This window comes from Panicum virgatum, chromosome 9K (genome assembly GCF_016808335.1).
Source record: "Panicum virgatum strain AP13 chromosome 9K, P.virgatum_v5, whole genome shotgun sequence".
NCBI lineage: Eukaryota > Viridiplantae > Streptophyta > Magnoliopsida > Poales > Poaceae > Panicum > Panicum virgatum.
The window spans coordinates 6,381,563-6,395,333 of NC_053144.1; the positions used below are offsets into that span (position 1 = coordinate 6,381,563).

Here is a 13,771-nt window from a genome sequence, read left to right on the forward strand (position 1 = left end):
CTAATAGCAACAGTAGGAGCTCTCCGCCGGTACCGAGCGGGCGTATTGCTAGACGCTTGCCTCCCTCTCTCTCTCCTCTCATCCACGTCAGTATCTGCCCGCTCCCAAACTACCACTAAACTTGCTCTAATCTAGGTACACGGATCGAACACCTTTAAAATGATCCTACCCTATGGAGCCGCGCGTGGCTCACCGAGCCGGAACCTGGTGCGCGCGCGCACCAGCCGTCGGCCGCCGGCTCGGCGCTGCCTGCGGCCTGCCAGCCGGCCAGTCTCCCTCCCCCACGCCCCCACCACCGAAAAGGATCAAGCCAGGACGAAGGAAACCGCGTCGCACGTCGCCGTCGGCCAGCGCGGCGCGCGGCTCCCACGGTGAGAGCTCAGCTCCGGCATGGCCCTGCCATGTCGTCGCGGCCGCCGGCCTCGATCCCGCCCCGCGGAACCGCCAAAGCCGACGCGCCCGCGCGCCTGTCTCTCTACGATTCCCTATCCGTTGGCGTCGCTCCGGCCGCCTCCCCTCCACCGCATTCGCCCGCATGTGCGCGGCCGCTGCCGTCCAAGCGCGCCCCGCCCAACAGCGGCACCCAGCGCACCGCGACTGCAACGTGCGCTCGGGGCCTGGGAGGAGCTAGTGCTGAGCACGCCGGTTCTGACAGAAAGTTTGCGGCGGATGGAACGGACGGCCGTCTGCTAGCTGAGCGTCCGCGCTGCCGGTTTGTTCTCCGCGTGTCTGATCCCGGGCGTACCAAACTCCAACGTAATAGATGTTTTTTTTTGGCGGATAGAACTAGATCGAGTAATAGATGCTTTCATCATGTAAGACCGTGCGTGTAAATTATAGGGTGGTTACTTGTCTTGTAAGGATAACATGTTCTCTCCTTTCACTTTACTCGTGCTCTCATCTTTTACCGCGCACGCGTGGTTTCCTTCATTCCTCTGCCCCCGCTTCACGCGACTCATTTGCATTGCACGCCACATTGAGCGCGCGAGCGATCGAGCATGCTAAGGTAAGTGACTCGAGCGCGAATGTTCTAGGCCTAGCTTGACGGGGGTCATTAGGAAATGTAGGACGGTGAACAGAGAACACTGATCTGACACCTCCCAATTACACTTGCCCGGCTAAAGGCCGTAGCAGTCCCACGAGCCACGCTAGCTCAGACGTGGGAGCACGATCGAGTCTCTTGACAAGAAGTGGAATAAGAGCTTGATGAAAAGGTTTGGCATGCATGCAGTAACTTTTTAGATCAACCGTGCGAGTTGACGCATGTACAGTGGACGGGTGTACAAAACTGTAGTACGTGCAACAATGCAACTGCTATCTTCAGTGATGTGGATTGGATGTCACTGGTTGAATTGATGAGGTAAATGCGGTGCTAGCTAGACAGCAAGCCAGCTACGAGGCGTTGCTTTCGATCCAGAGGACGACGGTGCCTGCCGATGCATGTCTCGGCTGGCTAGCCGCCAGACTGGGGTCAAGTCAGGTACGCGATCGGTGAGAGGGATCGGACGCGTATCTCTGGTCACTGGCCGCGCCTCCACACTTGGCACGCTCATGACTCATGAGCTACGCGTGTGATGCCTCGCCCGTTCTGGTCCCCCCAAATGGCGAGCGCATTTCTATGCTACATGCTCCTCCGGCCGATCCCCACGGACCAGCGGGCAACACACACTACTGTATGTACCGGACCGTCTCGTACTTTTTCCTCGTTCCCTGGCCATTAGCCGGAGACTTGCGAGAGTGCGCCAAGCTTAAAACTCTCGGCCGGCTAACCTTTACACGCACGATGACACGAGCGGTGTGCATGGCCTTACCAAGGTTCAAGCAAGGTGACTTCCCTTAAAGAAAGGTCAGCCAGCCTCTTTGGATTCCAGCTCACATCTCGTCTCAGTACAACACCACGACATGGGTCCATCCATGGCCTGTGCTGACGCCTCACGCTCACACAGGCCACGAGTAAAAAAGCTCTTTGCCATGCGAGGCTCCAGAGCGAAGAGCCCTCTCCTCCAGGCTCCAGCTGTTAGCCCCAACTACCCTCCCTGGTTACACCATACCGCCGCTGAGCAAAAGCCAAGGACGGGCCTATAAATCGCCCCAAAACCTCAGGCCACACACACCACTTTACCACCACAACACCCAGCCCCAGCAAACTCACACAGAAGCAGCAGCAGCAGCAGTGTAGTGCCTGCAGCAGCTGAGGCCAAGCAGGATGAAGAAGCTTCAGGCCACGGCCGCCCTGGCGCTCCTCCTCTTCCTCCTCCTGGCGCCTCCCGCGCTCCGTGTCTCCATGGCCGGATCAGGTATGGTAACCGCCGCCAGCTCCCATCTCACGCGTGTTGTTGAGATTCTTGGCAGATATATAGGAGTTCTGTGACGGCAAGCTACCTAACATGAGTTTTCTTCTCTTCTTGTTGGGCTGCGGCCGGCGGCAGGGTTCTGCGACGGCAAGTGCACGACGAGGTGCTCCAAGGCGAGCCGGCACGACGACTGCCTCAAGTACTGCGGGATCTGCTGCGCCGCCTGCGGCTGCGTGCCGTCCGGGACGTTCGGCCACAAGGACGAGTGCCCCTGCTACCGCGACATGACCACCGGCCACGGCAACCGCACCAGGCCCAAGTGCCCATGATCATGACCACTCACCATAGGCTAAGCACCCATATACATGGCTACATTCTCGCACACACCCTAACCATGACTCCATGAGCATGGATGCATGTGCATATATGTTTGTGCCCTTGAGAGATCTGTGCCCTGCGGGTGCTCTGCTTCCCACCTGAACCTTCTGGTTTCACTCGCTGCTAGCCTGCTCTGCTATGTACGTTGGGCAAGAAACGGAGCTGATGTGGTGATGGTATTAGTGTTGTATACTGGCCAGCTGGTAATAATGATGTGTATTGTGATAATAAAGCCTTGACTTAAGAGCTAGTAGATGAGATGCTAGTAGAGATCTTGCTGATTACAGAGTTCTCTTTACCCAAGTGTGCTTTCAGCATGCGGGTATTGTGTGACGGTGTGAGCTTTGGCCCCATTCCAAGGGAGGGCGGCATGACTGAAGCATGCGACGAGCGTCGGTGTGGCGCAGATGGGGTCGGCACTGCAACTGCAACAACCCCAGTGCTTCAGTTACTTCCCTGATGCTAGTGCTCACTGACCGCGACGCGTCGGCGACTTGTTTCCCCAACAGAGTGAACCAGCCCCCGCTGAACCGCCGCAATGAAGTCTCGAGTTGATGAGGTCTTTGCCGAGTCTGCTCACTGGCGCGCTGCGGTGCAGCTGGGCACCGGGAGCTCGGAGCGGAAAATGTGGCCTTGTGGGATGATCCATCGTTGATTGTTCCCCTACCCGTGAGCAGTAAAAACATGTCACCACAGATGGCAGGCAACGCCTGCAAATTACTGTCGAAGAGGTATAAAAGGGTCTGCTAGCTGCCTAGCTGGCCAGTGGCCACCACATTTCACAGTAAAACTTTTTTTTTGAAAAACTTCACACTAAAACTTATTACCGAACAATCAGGGCATAGATGCATAAAGCCAGGATGACCAAATGACCTGCATGTAGCAGGTAGCTACTTGCCTTCGGCAACACAAAGATTGCTACTTGCGCCCAAATGGGACCCAACTTTCTAGAGGCTGCAATATTTTTACTACGCTAGTGTACTACAGTACAGTGCTATATTGCTAAATGCAGTTCTATTGAGATTAGGTGAACCCGATTAACCCCTCGTGAAGAGTGGTTACCAACAGGCGAGCACAAACCTCTTCTGTAAAGCTATTTTATAAAGAAAGAAAAGATGACCTTCCCAATGTCATCAATATCTATCATGTTATTGGTGTAGTACAGAATAAGATAAGACAACCACCTAAAGCCGCTGAAATAAAGCCTCTCATCGTATTTGGCAAGAACCCCATACTTCTTTCACGCAACATCAATTCATATTATTGCAACCGAACATCAGGTGGCCACAGAAGTTCAGCGGCCTAACTTATTCCTCCCTAGTCCCAACTCACATTTCATATTGCACATATTTCTCTGAACATATTCCTGCACAAGATGCTTCCTGCCTAGAGATCAGGTTACATCAGACCCTATTCTTGCACAAGAAAGTGTAAATCCAGCAGGACGTTTTGGGGCCTGTAATCCAGACTAACAATGGACCCAGTACCAATGGAGTGTTATATGAATCTGAATCAAAATCTGAACAAGATATGATAGAGATGCTGAATAAGGATGGCCCATTATTTCCCAACTTCCGAATGCACTTTTGTGCGCAACAGATGACTCAAGCCCGTCTCACAATTATTGCACTAGCACAATAGATTACATATAGGCGACCAAAATTGAGCTCAAACTAACCAGAGTACATCAGTTCAGCAATGACTAGACTAACTAGGAACATGGAGTGATACAAAAGGATAATCACTTCAGTAGCATTTCGGCAATCTGAACAGCATTGAGCGCAGCACCTTTACGAATCTGATCGCCACAGACAAATATCTCCAACCTGCCACAGTGTAGATGATTAGGTTCAATAAAAAGATTCAATATGATATGTTAGTAGGGTATCACAAATTCACAATGCACTTCAGAAGTTCATAGCCGCAATTCTTAAACAGGATCCATACCCTCGGTTATCATCTTGTGACAAGTCCTGGCGAATCCTACCTACTGCTACGTCATCTTTATTTGATACCTGAAATATACAGGGTAACTTTTCTTTAGTAATTATGTTCATAAATTTCTCCACTGAAGACTGGACCTCTGTGGATGAAACGAGGGCGATCAGCAATAGTATGAGCAATAGTATATACACTTCTCTTCGAGAAACCCTCAGATATAAATTATATCATCAATGAAAACAATGTCCAGTTACCTCTAGAGGTGTAGGGAAGCGATTAGCTGCACGATCATCAACAATGGTAACACCAGGAGCAGCCCTCAGAATTTCTCTGGCAGTATCCTTAATACATATGCACAAAGCACACAAGTTCAGAAGGTGCACAAATACTACAGGTAGCAAGCATCATTTTAATTTTCATTCACACACTCAAATTCACATAAATAGACTGACCTACCTAGATGACAAGTATATGGTCCCAAGGAATAACCCACTAAGTGCAAAAAATGACAAAGAGAATAGTACAATACCAATAAACATACTGCTACAAACAATGTTTTTTTAATGCCAGCTGGCACATAGCATGCAGATACTAACCTCATTAAGTGGCTTTTCAAACTGTAGATTGACACTTTCAGCGTGCGCACGCATCACAGGAACCCGTATGCAGGTCGCAGTAACTTTCACATCCTTGTCGTTCTAGTAATGGAGGAGCTCAAAAGTCACAAGGCAACTCAAACTATCACAACGAGTGAAAAGTTTGGCAGAGAATAATGCAAACTTCATAGAAGTTGTCCGGAGTTCAGACTAATGAGACAAACACTTACCCAGATTTTTCTGGTCTCCTTCACCATTTTCATCTCTTCCTCATTATACCCATTTTCAAGAACTGGCGCATTGTGCGAAAATATATTAAAAGCATACTGCACAAGGGACAAAAACATTCAGCATGAAAAGTTCATAGCTAATTTAACATGATGTCTTCAGGATAGTGCAATTTGTAAGCATGAACAACCTGTTGTTTGAAAATGTTGCATGTTGGTGCCTTCCCTTCCAAGACCTAAATGAAGTAGATCACTGAGTGTGTAACCAAACAAACAATGCAGCTGGAAGGGCTAACATAGGGAAGGGGGGAAATTGTACCTCCTTAGTCTGCAGTTTAAGTTCTTCCATTGCTGCAGCACCAGCACCACTTGCAGCTTGGTAAGTGCTGACAACCATCCTTAACACCTGCCACATCCAACAAATAGCCATTAATTTGATTGCACAATCTACCCAACAAGCAAACAATACATGTTGCAAAAATACTGTAGCTCACGCATTCACGCAATGCACATGTATACCTAACTAGCCAATGTAATGCCTACTGCAAACATTAGTATGATTCATCAACTCCAAAGGTACTGGGCACATAATGCACGAGTTGTGACATCATCAATTAGATAATGCACAAAAACTCTTCAGAGAGACACAATTCTAGAATTGCAAAATACAGAAGAATGGATACTGTGCATCATTGTTGGCTAAAACTTCTCTAGTGCTAGTGCATGATTCTATTTACAAAACAACCTAAAAAGTGATAGTAATTTCACCAAATCGTAATACGATATTTATGTTCAAGCCTGATAAAAGATGAACTGATTCATCTACAAGATCGCACCAAGCATAATTCTGTGAAAGACAGCACTTCTATTTGGTACAGGAAGCAAAATTCCAGAGATAAATGTTTGGTTTCCGCCATCAAATAGCATTGATTGCATATCTCTTCAGTATCAGCCACCCCTCGCCTCAAAGTTACTTTGCAAAAGGGTGAAAAGATGACGCTTTTGACATCCCATAAAGTGCCCAAAGGTACCTTGGCGTGGTGATGGAGCGGGGTGGCCGCCATGAGGCAGATGATGGTCGAGCAATTCGGATTCGCCACAATCGCGCCCTGCCCCAGCCGGACGTTGGCCATGGCCTCCGGGTTGACCTCGGGGATAACGAGCGGCACCTCGGGGTCCATCCGGAACGCGGAGCTGTTGTCCACGACGACGGCGCCGCTGGCGATGGCCGCGGGCCCGTACTTGCGGCTGACGCCCCCGCCGGCGCTGAAGAGCGCGATGTCGACGCCGTCGAAGGCCCCCGGCGCGGCGAGGTCCTGGACGGTGTACTCGCGGTCCTCGAAGGCGAGGCGCTTCCGCGCGGAGCGCTCGCTGGCCAGGAGGCGGAGGCTGCGGTAGGGGAAGTCCCGGTCCGTGATGACGCGGAGGAACTCCTGGCCGACCGCGCCCGTGGCGCCCACGATGGCCACGGAGGGCCCGTCCTCGCGCAGCGCCATGCGGACGGTGCTGGGCCGGCGGCGGGGGCGGCCGGCGCACGGCGCGAGGAGGTGCGGGTGGCGGACGGCGGCGGCGGCCTGCATTGTGGCGGCGCGCGAGAGGCCGAGGCGTGGGGGTGGGTGATGGGGTTGGCGCTGTCGATTGAGCTTGATTAGGGTTTTAAGGGAGGCGGGTGCCGGATGGGGTGGGGGGTTTTGTGGGCGCGCACAATCCGTCTCCCCATCCGTGGACGCCGGCGGCTGGCGCGTCCCGTTTCCGTTGCGATGGCCCACGGAGACGAAGGCCAACTTGATCTTTTCCTGCCGCTGTTGCATTGTTTCTGGCCAAGCCGGGATCTCTCAGAACCATGCTCCGCAACCGCCGCCGTGAATCTGGTTTTGTCTGTTGCGGCACATTGCCGTAGCTGCCGGCGTGCTGTGCTGTGTGGGATCCAACATCCAAGCCCAAGCTAGGTTTGGTCTCAAAAAAAAAAAAAGTCCAAGCTAGGTTAAAGCATGGAAGTTCAGAACGCTACACTGCGCACCGTGAATATGTTACATGTTGTAAGTTCTGGTTAGTGGTTTCTCCTCCAACCATCCAAATGACATGGATATGACAATGCCTCAAGCTAAAATACATAAATGCTGAGCCTACCAATACCCATGGTTAACCAAACCTGTGGGAACCGGTATCAAACCGGTCCAAATTCAAAATTTAAATTTGAATTCAAAAAAATGAAAATTCTCAAAAAATTTCTAAAAATACTTCAAGGTGCGACGAATCTAATGGTGTCAAATTTCTCAAAAATTCGTTCATTTAGTATAGTTTGCGGGGATTTGAAGTTAAACAAAAAAAACATGCATACAAAAATATACAAATACAATGTAAAAGTAGTACAAAAGAGGGTTGGAGGGTTCATTTAGACTAAAACATGTTATATAAACATTCATTTAGTATACTTTTGCGGGCATTTGAATTTAAACCAAAAAAGAAAAAAAAAATTGAATTTAGCGGGTTACCAGTCAAACCGACCGATAAATCGGTCAAACCGGCCGGTATACCGGTACGAACCGTTTGCACAGAGGATTTTAAATTCAAATTTGACTTCGACCGATTTGGACCGGTTTGCGGCCAAACCGGTCCGGTATGCCGGTACCGGACCCCGCCGGTTTGACCGGATCGGTCGGTAACGTAAACCCTGCCAATACCACACCAAAGCTTTATTTCTACACAGTTTTATTTATAGCCTAGTGTTCGGTTGAGTGTCATGACTATCGCAAGATTCACTTTGTTGACACCCTCCTTTTCCACGTGTATGACTAACTTCACCACACTTTATTGTTCACACTTTCTTCACAAATGGGATTAGAATTTCAAGGGGTAAAGGAAGAACAAATAGATAGTAGTGTTCCTTCTAAAAAAATAGAACAGTGGGTAGGCCATTCAATTCCATTGGGCCAAAATTAACACCATTACTTAATTGGGCTTCCGGCCTTCCGGATTTCCGCTCAGCCCTTCCGGACAGTATCGCAGCCCAGTCCATCTCCGCGCAGCCGTTTCTAGAGGGTCCTAGGTCACTCGCCCCAGTTCTCGGCTGTTCCCCTTCGCTTCGCTTCCCTTCCTTCCCCTTCCTCCCGCCGCGACGCGAAGCCGCCAAACCTGCAAGGCGAGCTCGCAGATTCCCACGAGCCCCGCAGCCAAATCAACGCACAGCGATCGCGAGAAATCTTCCGCATAGCTTGTCTCCTCCACGAGTGCTCCAGCCGGCAATTGTTTCCCCACGGCGTCAATGGCGAGCTCCGGCGATGAAGGGCGCGTTGTGGTGGACCTCCGTTCCGCGGCGGAGTCGGTGGGTCGGGCTGGCGACGAGGAGGCGCACGATGCGCCGATCCAGGAGATCGAGTCCCTATGCATGCGCTGCGGGAAGAACGTGAGTGCCCCCGTAGCCTACCTCTCGTTGCCCGTCGTTCCGTTCAGTTCGATTCAGTGTGTCTGTAGCGGGTTCTGAGGCCTGTTCCTTCGCGTTTCTCTGTGGTCAGGGCACAACGAGGGTGATGCTTACGCTGGTCCCGAACTTCCGAGAGGTACGTGGTGTGCCTTTTCATGGCCTGAGCTTCTTAGTCCTTACTCTGATTATTATTGATTGGAAGGAGCCGTGAAATTTGCTTTTGTGAATCTGTAGGTGATTCTGATGTCCTTCGAGTGCCCGCATTGTGGTGAGAGGTAATGATATGTCCAATTTTTTATTTACTGAAGATTTGTGCCAACTGTAGGAGTGGTAGGGCTATTATGAGCATTTGGTGGATACTAATTTCAATTTGCGCACAACTGCACCAGAAACAATGAGACTCAGTTTGGTGGTCAGCTTCAGCCGAAAGGATGCTGCTATCGTTTGAAGGTTCCTTCTGGGCAGAGAGAGGTAAGACTTATGCATAGCAGTTATCTCTTGTTCATTATTAGTAAAATTAAGCCCTCTTGTAATATGTTGTTACAATTATACCCCAATCCATAGTTTAAAGTCTATGACTAACTAGTGGGACTGGTGCAGATACTGAACCGCCACATTGTCAAGTCTGATTCAGCGACTATCAAGGTATGCTGATATTTGATTTGCTGATAATCTACAATAATTACGTACACTGCTTTGCTTTTTGTAACTTCTCACTTTACTCATGTACAGATACCAGAACTGGACTTTGAGATTCCTCCAGAAGCTCAACGTGGGACATGTTCTACTGTATGTTTCATTGCTTGCTGCATTTGATTTGTTCTGAACAGTGTTATCCTAAACGCTAAACGGTAAACAGTCGGTCACCTACTGTTTAGCTCATTATTCGGACAAAACGGGTGTTTAAACGGGAAAAACGGCCGTTTAAACGGGAAAAACGGCCGTTTAAACGGTGAAAACAACCGATTAAACGGAAACGGTGTGCCACTGTGTAGTGTTTAAACGGTGTTTAAACGGGCTAAACGACTGTTTAGGCGAACAATGGTTCTGAACAGGATTATTTGAAAAATATTTTCATCCACTTCTAGCTTGCTTATTCATTTACTTCGAAATTCAGGTGGAAGGGATTATTATGCGAGCTGTGGATGGGCTGCAGGCTCTTCAAGATGAAAGAAAGGTGAATCTTGGCACTTTGTATGCTTGGCTTTTGGAATTTGAAGTAAGCCATGTTGATGTACTGATGTATTAATTATCTCCTGCAGAAAGTAGATCCTCAAACGGCTGAAGCCATTGATCAATTTTGCTTGAAGTTGAGATCTTTTGGGTCTGGAGAAGCTGCATTTACCTTTATTCTTGATGATCCTGCAGGAAACAGTTTTGTTGAGAACCCGTAAGTTTGTTTTGTATACCTCAGAATTCATATTATTTGAGATCTAGAATTGATATGACTTTGGAAAACACTGTTGAAGGATCATAGTACAAATATTGAAGCTGTTTGGGATTCTCTTTCTTCTTTCTTTATGATAACATTGTTTACATTTTCTTTTTGCATAACCTATAGTGACACTGATTTGAATTACCTAGATTGTGCTATTAAGAGACTGTAGGTAGGAAGGATAGTAATAGTAGGTATGTTTTCGTTAGTGCCCCCTGGCGTGCATTTTTATTTGCGCATTGATTAATGCTTACAAACCCACAGGAATGCTCCATCATCAGATCCTTTGCTATCTGTGAGATTCTATGAGAGGACACGAGAACAGCAAGCAGCACTCGGTTTCCTCGCTGAACCAGAACAACCTGGAGAGGGTGTGCTGCCTGCTTCAGCAGTGGGATCCAATTCTGGTGGGTTGCAAAGCGAGCCCCATGGCTCAGTTGGAGCTGCTGCAGGTCGTCGTGCTATAGCTCAGGGCAACCCTGATGAAGTTGCGGCAGCACTATGTAGATACTCAGCACCAGAAGAGGTACATGTACTTAGTTGCTACCAATAATCTCACCAAGAACTATATCTGTTTTCACCTTACACATTTCATTTGGACAGGTCGACGTGTTGCCATCAACATGTGGGGCCTGCGGAAAAGAATGTGTCACACGTTTCTTTGCTACAAGTATCCTTTTCCGCCGCCTCACATTCATCATTTTGTTGTGGAATAAATTAGAAAGAGTGCATGTAATGTCTATGCTGCCTTCATATTATTTGCATGATCAAGCTTGGAATGGAGCACACATGAATCTCTTACCTTCGCGTGCAACAGTTCATAGTTGAAACCGTCCATTGGATTTTTTTTTCCTTCGGTGTTAAGGTAATAGCTGTGATTAGCTATTAACTAGGCTCAAAGGGTGCGATGATTTAAGAAACAGTTTGTTGAAAATGCAGGTCTCTCTGAATTACTCGATTTTTGATCCTACGTGTATATCAGAGTAACTGATATTCCTGATAGCCTACTAAAGCTGTTCAATTAAGTTTGATCATTGTTGGTTGATCCATATATGGTATTTGTCATCTGAACTGGTGAATACTACTGTTTTGGGATGGGGCTATACTGGGTAATGAACAGGGCATACATGCCTTTTTTCTAGATGTTTTTAGCTTTACGGCACTTGAACAGGCATAGTTTGGTTGGGTTTGCAATAGCTGCAACCCTTTGATTAATTCCTAAATATAGGCACAAAACATTTAAGTGGTTCCTTTCTGCTGTTTAATGCTGCAAGTAAAACATATTTGATCCTTGACCTTTCCTAGAAATCCCATATTTCCGGGAGGTGATTCTTATGGCGACAACATGTGACTTGTGTGGTTACCGCAATTCAGAGGTGAGTTTCATTTAGGGTATCTTACCTAGATTGTTTTGTAAATAAGATTTGAAATTACCTGATCGGTACCTTTTGACAATTTTGTGAACTGAAAACCTTTCTTCTCTTTGTTTTGATCAGCTGAAGGCTGGGGGTGAAATTCCAACTAAAGGAAAGAAAATTACTCTACGTGTTCAAAATGCAAAAGACCTGACTCGTGATGTCATAAAGGTTAGGATGCTTCCTGTTTACAGCAAATCGCATGCTCAACGCAAGATTTATGACCATATGCATAAGCATGTGTATATTAAATTATTAATGTTGCTTTAGTACTAGAACTAAATATTATCTGGCATTAACAACCTGTTATCCCGTCAGAAAAATCGATTACAATATGCAAATCCTTCAGAATCTTACTGTATGATGGCCATAACAAGTAGCTGTTGGTGTATTCGCCTTTTTCTGGGTAAAGACCTTTAATATACAATGTACAACCCCCCCCCCCCCCCCCCCCCCCCCCGCGGAATCTCTGAGGTGGTATCTCTTTACATTTTCCCCCCCTTACACAGATCTCATAATTTGTAATTTTTTTTGGAGCCGCATACTTTGATTAATGTTGCAACTACAGAAAATTTTCAAACTGTATTAGATCCATCTTGCAATATACAACCGTTTTCATTTGGAGCGTTTTTTTTTTCAGTCAGATTCAGCTGGTGTGAAAGTACCTGAACTTGAGTTGGAGCTCGCAGGTGGAACATTAGGTGGTATTGTCACAACAGTTGAAGGTTTAATTGTGAAAATATGCGAGGGTACGTTTGCCTCATTTTATTCACCCATTCACCCTCTGCTTGTCACCAAAATGGTATGCACATGCTTATTGAAGCTGACCAGAGGATCTGAATGGAACATGTGTTTTTGTTTTCTTCCTTTTGTGGGGGTTTACAGCTCTGGAGAGGATACGTGGATTCCAATTTGGTGATAGCACCCTTGAATGGGAAAAGAAGAAATGGGATGATTTCAGGAATCGACTATCCAAGGTAATTCTTTGTTTTCTAGATAGCTTTGTGAGGAAGGTTTTATCATTATTGACTCAATTTGTCTATGTGTTCTACCAGCTTCTGAGTTTGCAAGAGCCCTGGACTTTGATTCTTGATGATGGACTGGCTGCTTCATTTGTAGCTCCAGCTACAGACTCGTTAGAAGATGATAAGCAGCTAACTAGTAAGTTAACCTTATCAATGACAATGAGACAGATAAAGTACATGATAGTACATCCCTTGATACCTAGAATGGTTATGACTTCATAAACAAATGTGTTGCACATCCCTTGATACCTAGAATTTCTGTTACTTTTGAGGGAATATTTTCTTTGCACAGCACGCGAACTGATAGAATGTATGCGTAAATGTATTATTACTTGTTCGTATACTGATTGTGTTGTTCTTTGCGGATTGCAGTTGAGGAGTATGAGAGGAGTTGGGAGCAGAATGAGGAACTTGGCTTGAATGACATGGATACTTCCTCGGCAGACGCTGCTTACAACACAACCAAGACATGATTGTAGTAGCTTGTAACATTACATTTTCACTTGTTTACCTTGAAAAAAACCGTGTGTAATGTGTTGCATGTGACAATAAACATCGAGCATTAATGTTTGGCCAAGGGTGTTCTGAACACTTTTAAGTTTTTTTAATCGAAGGACAAAAGAAGAGAAGGGAGTAGAGAAGACTCGTACAAACCCCTCGCCCATTCGGACGATGCTGCCTTGTATAAACTATGGATATCACATAACAGTTACTTTACACGCTGCCACTCTGATTACTGATTTTGCAGGGCTGCATGAGATATTTAAGGCTTTGTTCGGATGGAATTGAAGGGGATTAGGAGGGATTAATAAATCCCTAGTTAAAATCCCCCTTCCAATCCCTCAATTCCCTTGTGAAGGGATTATCCGAACAAGACTAAAAAGGTGGTGTATATAGATCTCTTCCCGTTTGTTAATCTTGTTAGCTGCTGTTGTTTTTCATACTGAGGGAGTATATTTGATTTCATACTGACGTAGAAAAATGCAAATCTTTTTGGATAATTTCTTACGCGAACGCACCTTTTCGAATCGTAAAT

At 47.1% G+C, this 13,771-nt stretch overlaps 3 protein-coding genes across 3 annotated transcripts; 2 read left to right on the forward strand and 1 right to left on the reverse strand.

Annotated features, from left to right (window-relative positions):
* Nucleotides 1-2,091: 2,091 nt before the first annotated feature.
* Nucleotides 2,092-2,940, forward strand: LOC120649684 (peamaclein-like). Its single transcript, XM_039926545.1, has 2 exons — nucleotides 2,092-2,297; nucleotides 2,430-2,940. The coding sequence occupies exons 1-2, from the start codon at nucleotides 2,207-2,209 to the stop codon at nucleotides 2,621-2,623; spliced, it is 285 nt and encodes a 94-aa protein (XP_039782479.1). The 5' UTR covers nucleotides 2,092-2,206; the 3' UTR covers nucleotides 2,624-2,940.
* A 1,222-nt stretch (nucleotides 2,941-4,162) lies between these two features.
* Nucleotides 4,163-7,082, reverse strand: LOC120649685 (aspartate-semialdehyde dehydrogenase-like). The gene is made up of 8 exons (XM_039926546.1): nucleotides 6,468-7,082; nucleotides 5,756-5,842; nucleotides 5,628-5,672; nucleotides 5,440-5,535; nucleotides 5,210-5,311; nucleotides 4,868-4,954; nucleotides 4,620-4,687; nucleotides 4,163-4,498 (listed from the first exon to the last, which is right to left on the reverse strand). The coding sequence occupies exons 1-8, from the start codon at nucleotides 7,014-7,016 to the stop codon at nucleotides 4,414-4,416; spliced, it is 1,119 nt and encodes a 372-aa protein (XP_039782480.1). The 5' UTR covers nucleotides 7,017-7,082; the 3' UTR covers nucleotides 4,163-4,413.
* A 1,407-nt stretch (nucleotides 7,083-8,489) lies between these two features.
* Nucleotides 8,490-13,475, forward strand: LOC120649686 (zinc finger protein zpr1-like). Its single transcript, XM_039926547.1, has 16 exons — nucleotides 8,490-8,842; nucleotides 8,952-8,996; nucleotides 9,095-9,135; nucleotides 9,250-9,331; nucleotides 9,461-9,505; nucleotides 9,593-9,649; nucleotides 9,978-10,037; nucleotides 10,123-10,250; nucleotides 10,560-10,821; nucleotides 10,899-10,965; nucleotides 11,601-11,671; nucleotides 11,792-11,881; nucleotides 12,351-12,459; nucleotides 12,596-12,687; nucleotides 12,766-12,871; nucleotides 13,108-13,475. The coding sequence occupies exons 1-16, from the start codon at nucleotides 8,702-8,704 to the stop codon at nucleotides 13,206-13,208; spliced, it is 1,497 nt and encodes a 498-aa protein (XP_039782481.1). The 5' UTR covers nucleotides 8,490-8,701; the 3' UTR covers nucleotides 13,209-13,475.
* Nucleotides 13,476-13,771: the final 296 nt, after the last annotated feature.

Bases quoted from the DNA above. Each gene is read 5' to 3' on its own strand.
- LOC120649684 (XM_039926545.1), top strand. From the start codon at position 2,207: ATGAAGAAGCTTCAGGCCACGGCCGCCCTGGCGCTCCTCCTCTTCCTC. The intron at 2,298-2,429 runs GTATGGTAACCG...GGCCGGCGGCAG, and splicing joins TGTCTCCATGGCCGGATCAG to GGTTCTGCGACGGCAAGTGC.
- LOC120649685 (XM_039926546.1), bottom strand. From the start codon at position 7,016: ATGCAGGCCGCCGCCGCCGTCCGCCACCCGCACCTCCTCGCGCCGTGC. The intron at 4,955-5,209 runs GTTAGTATCTGC...ATATGTATTAAG, and splicing joins TTGAAAAGCCACTTAATGAG to GATACTGCCAGAGAAATTCT. The intron at 4,688-4,867 runs GTAACTGGACAT...TGTATATTTCAG, and splicing joins GCTTCCCTACACCTCTAGAG to GTATCAAATAAAGATGACGT.
- LOC120649686 (XM_039926547.1), top strand. From the start codon at position 8,702: ATGGCGAGCTCCGGCGATGAAGGGCGCGTTGTGGTGGACCTCCGTTCC. The intron at 10,251-10,559 runs GTAAGTTTGTTT...ACAAACCCACAG, and splicing joins AACAGTTTTGTTGAGAACCC to GAATGCTCCATCATCAGATC. The intron at 11,882-12,350 runs GTTAGGATGCTT...TTTTTTTTTCAG, and splicing joins TGACTCGTGATGTCATAAAG to TCAGATTCAGCTGGTGTGAA.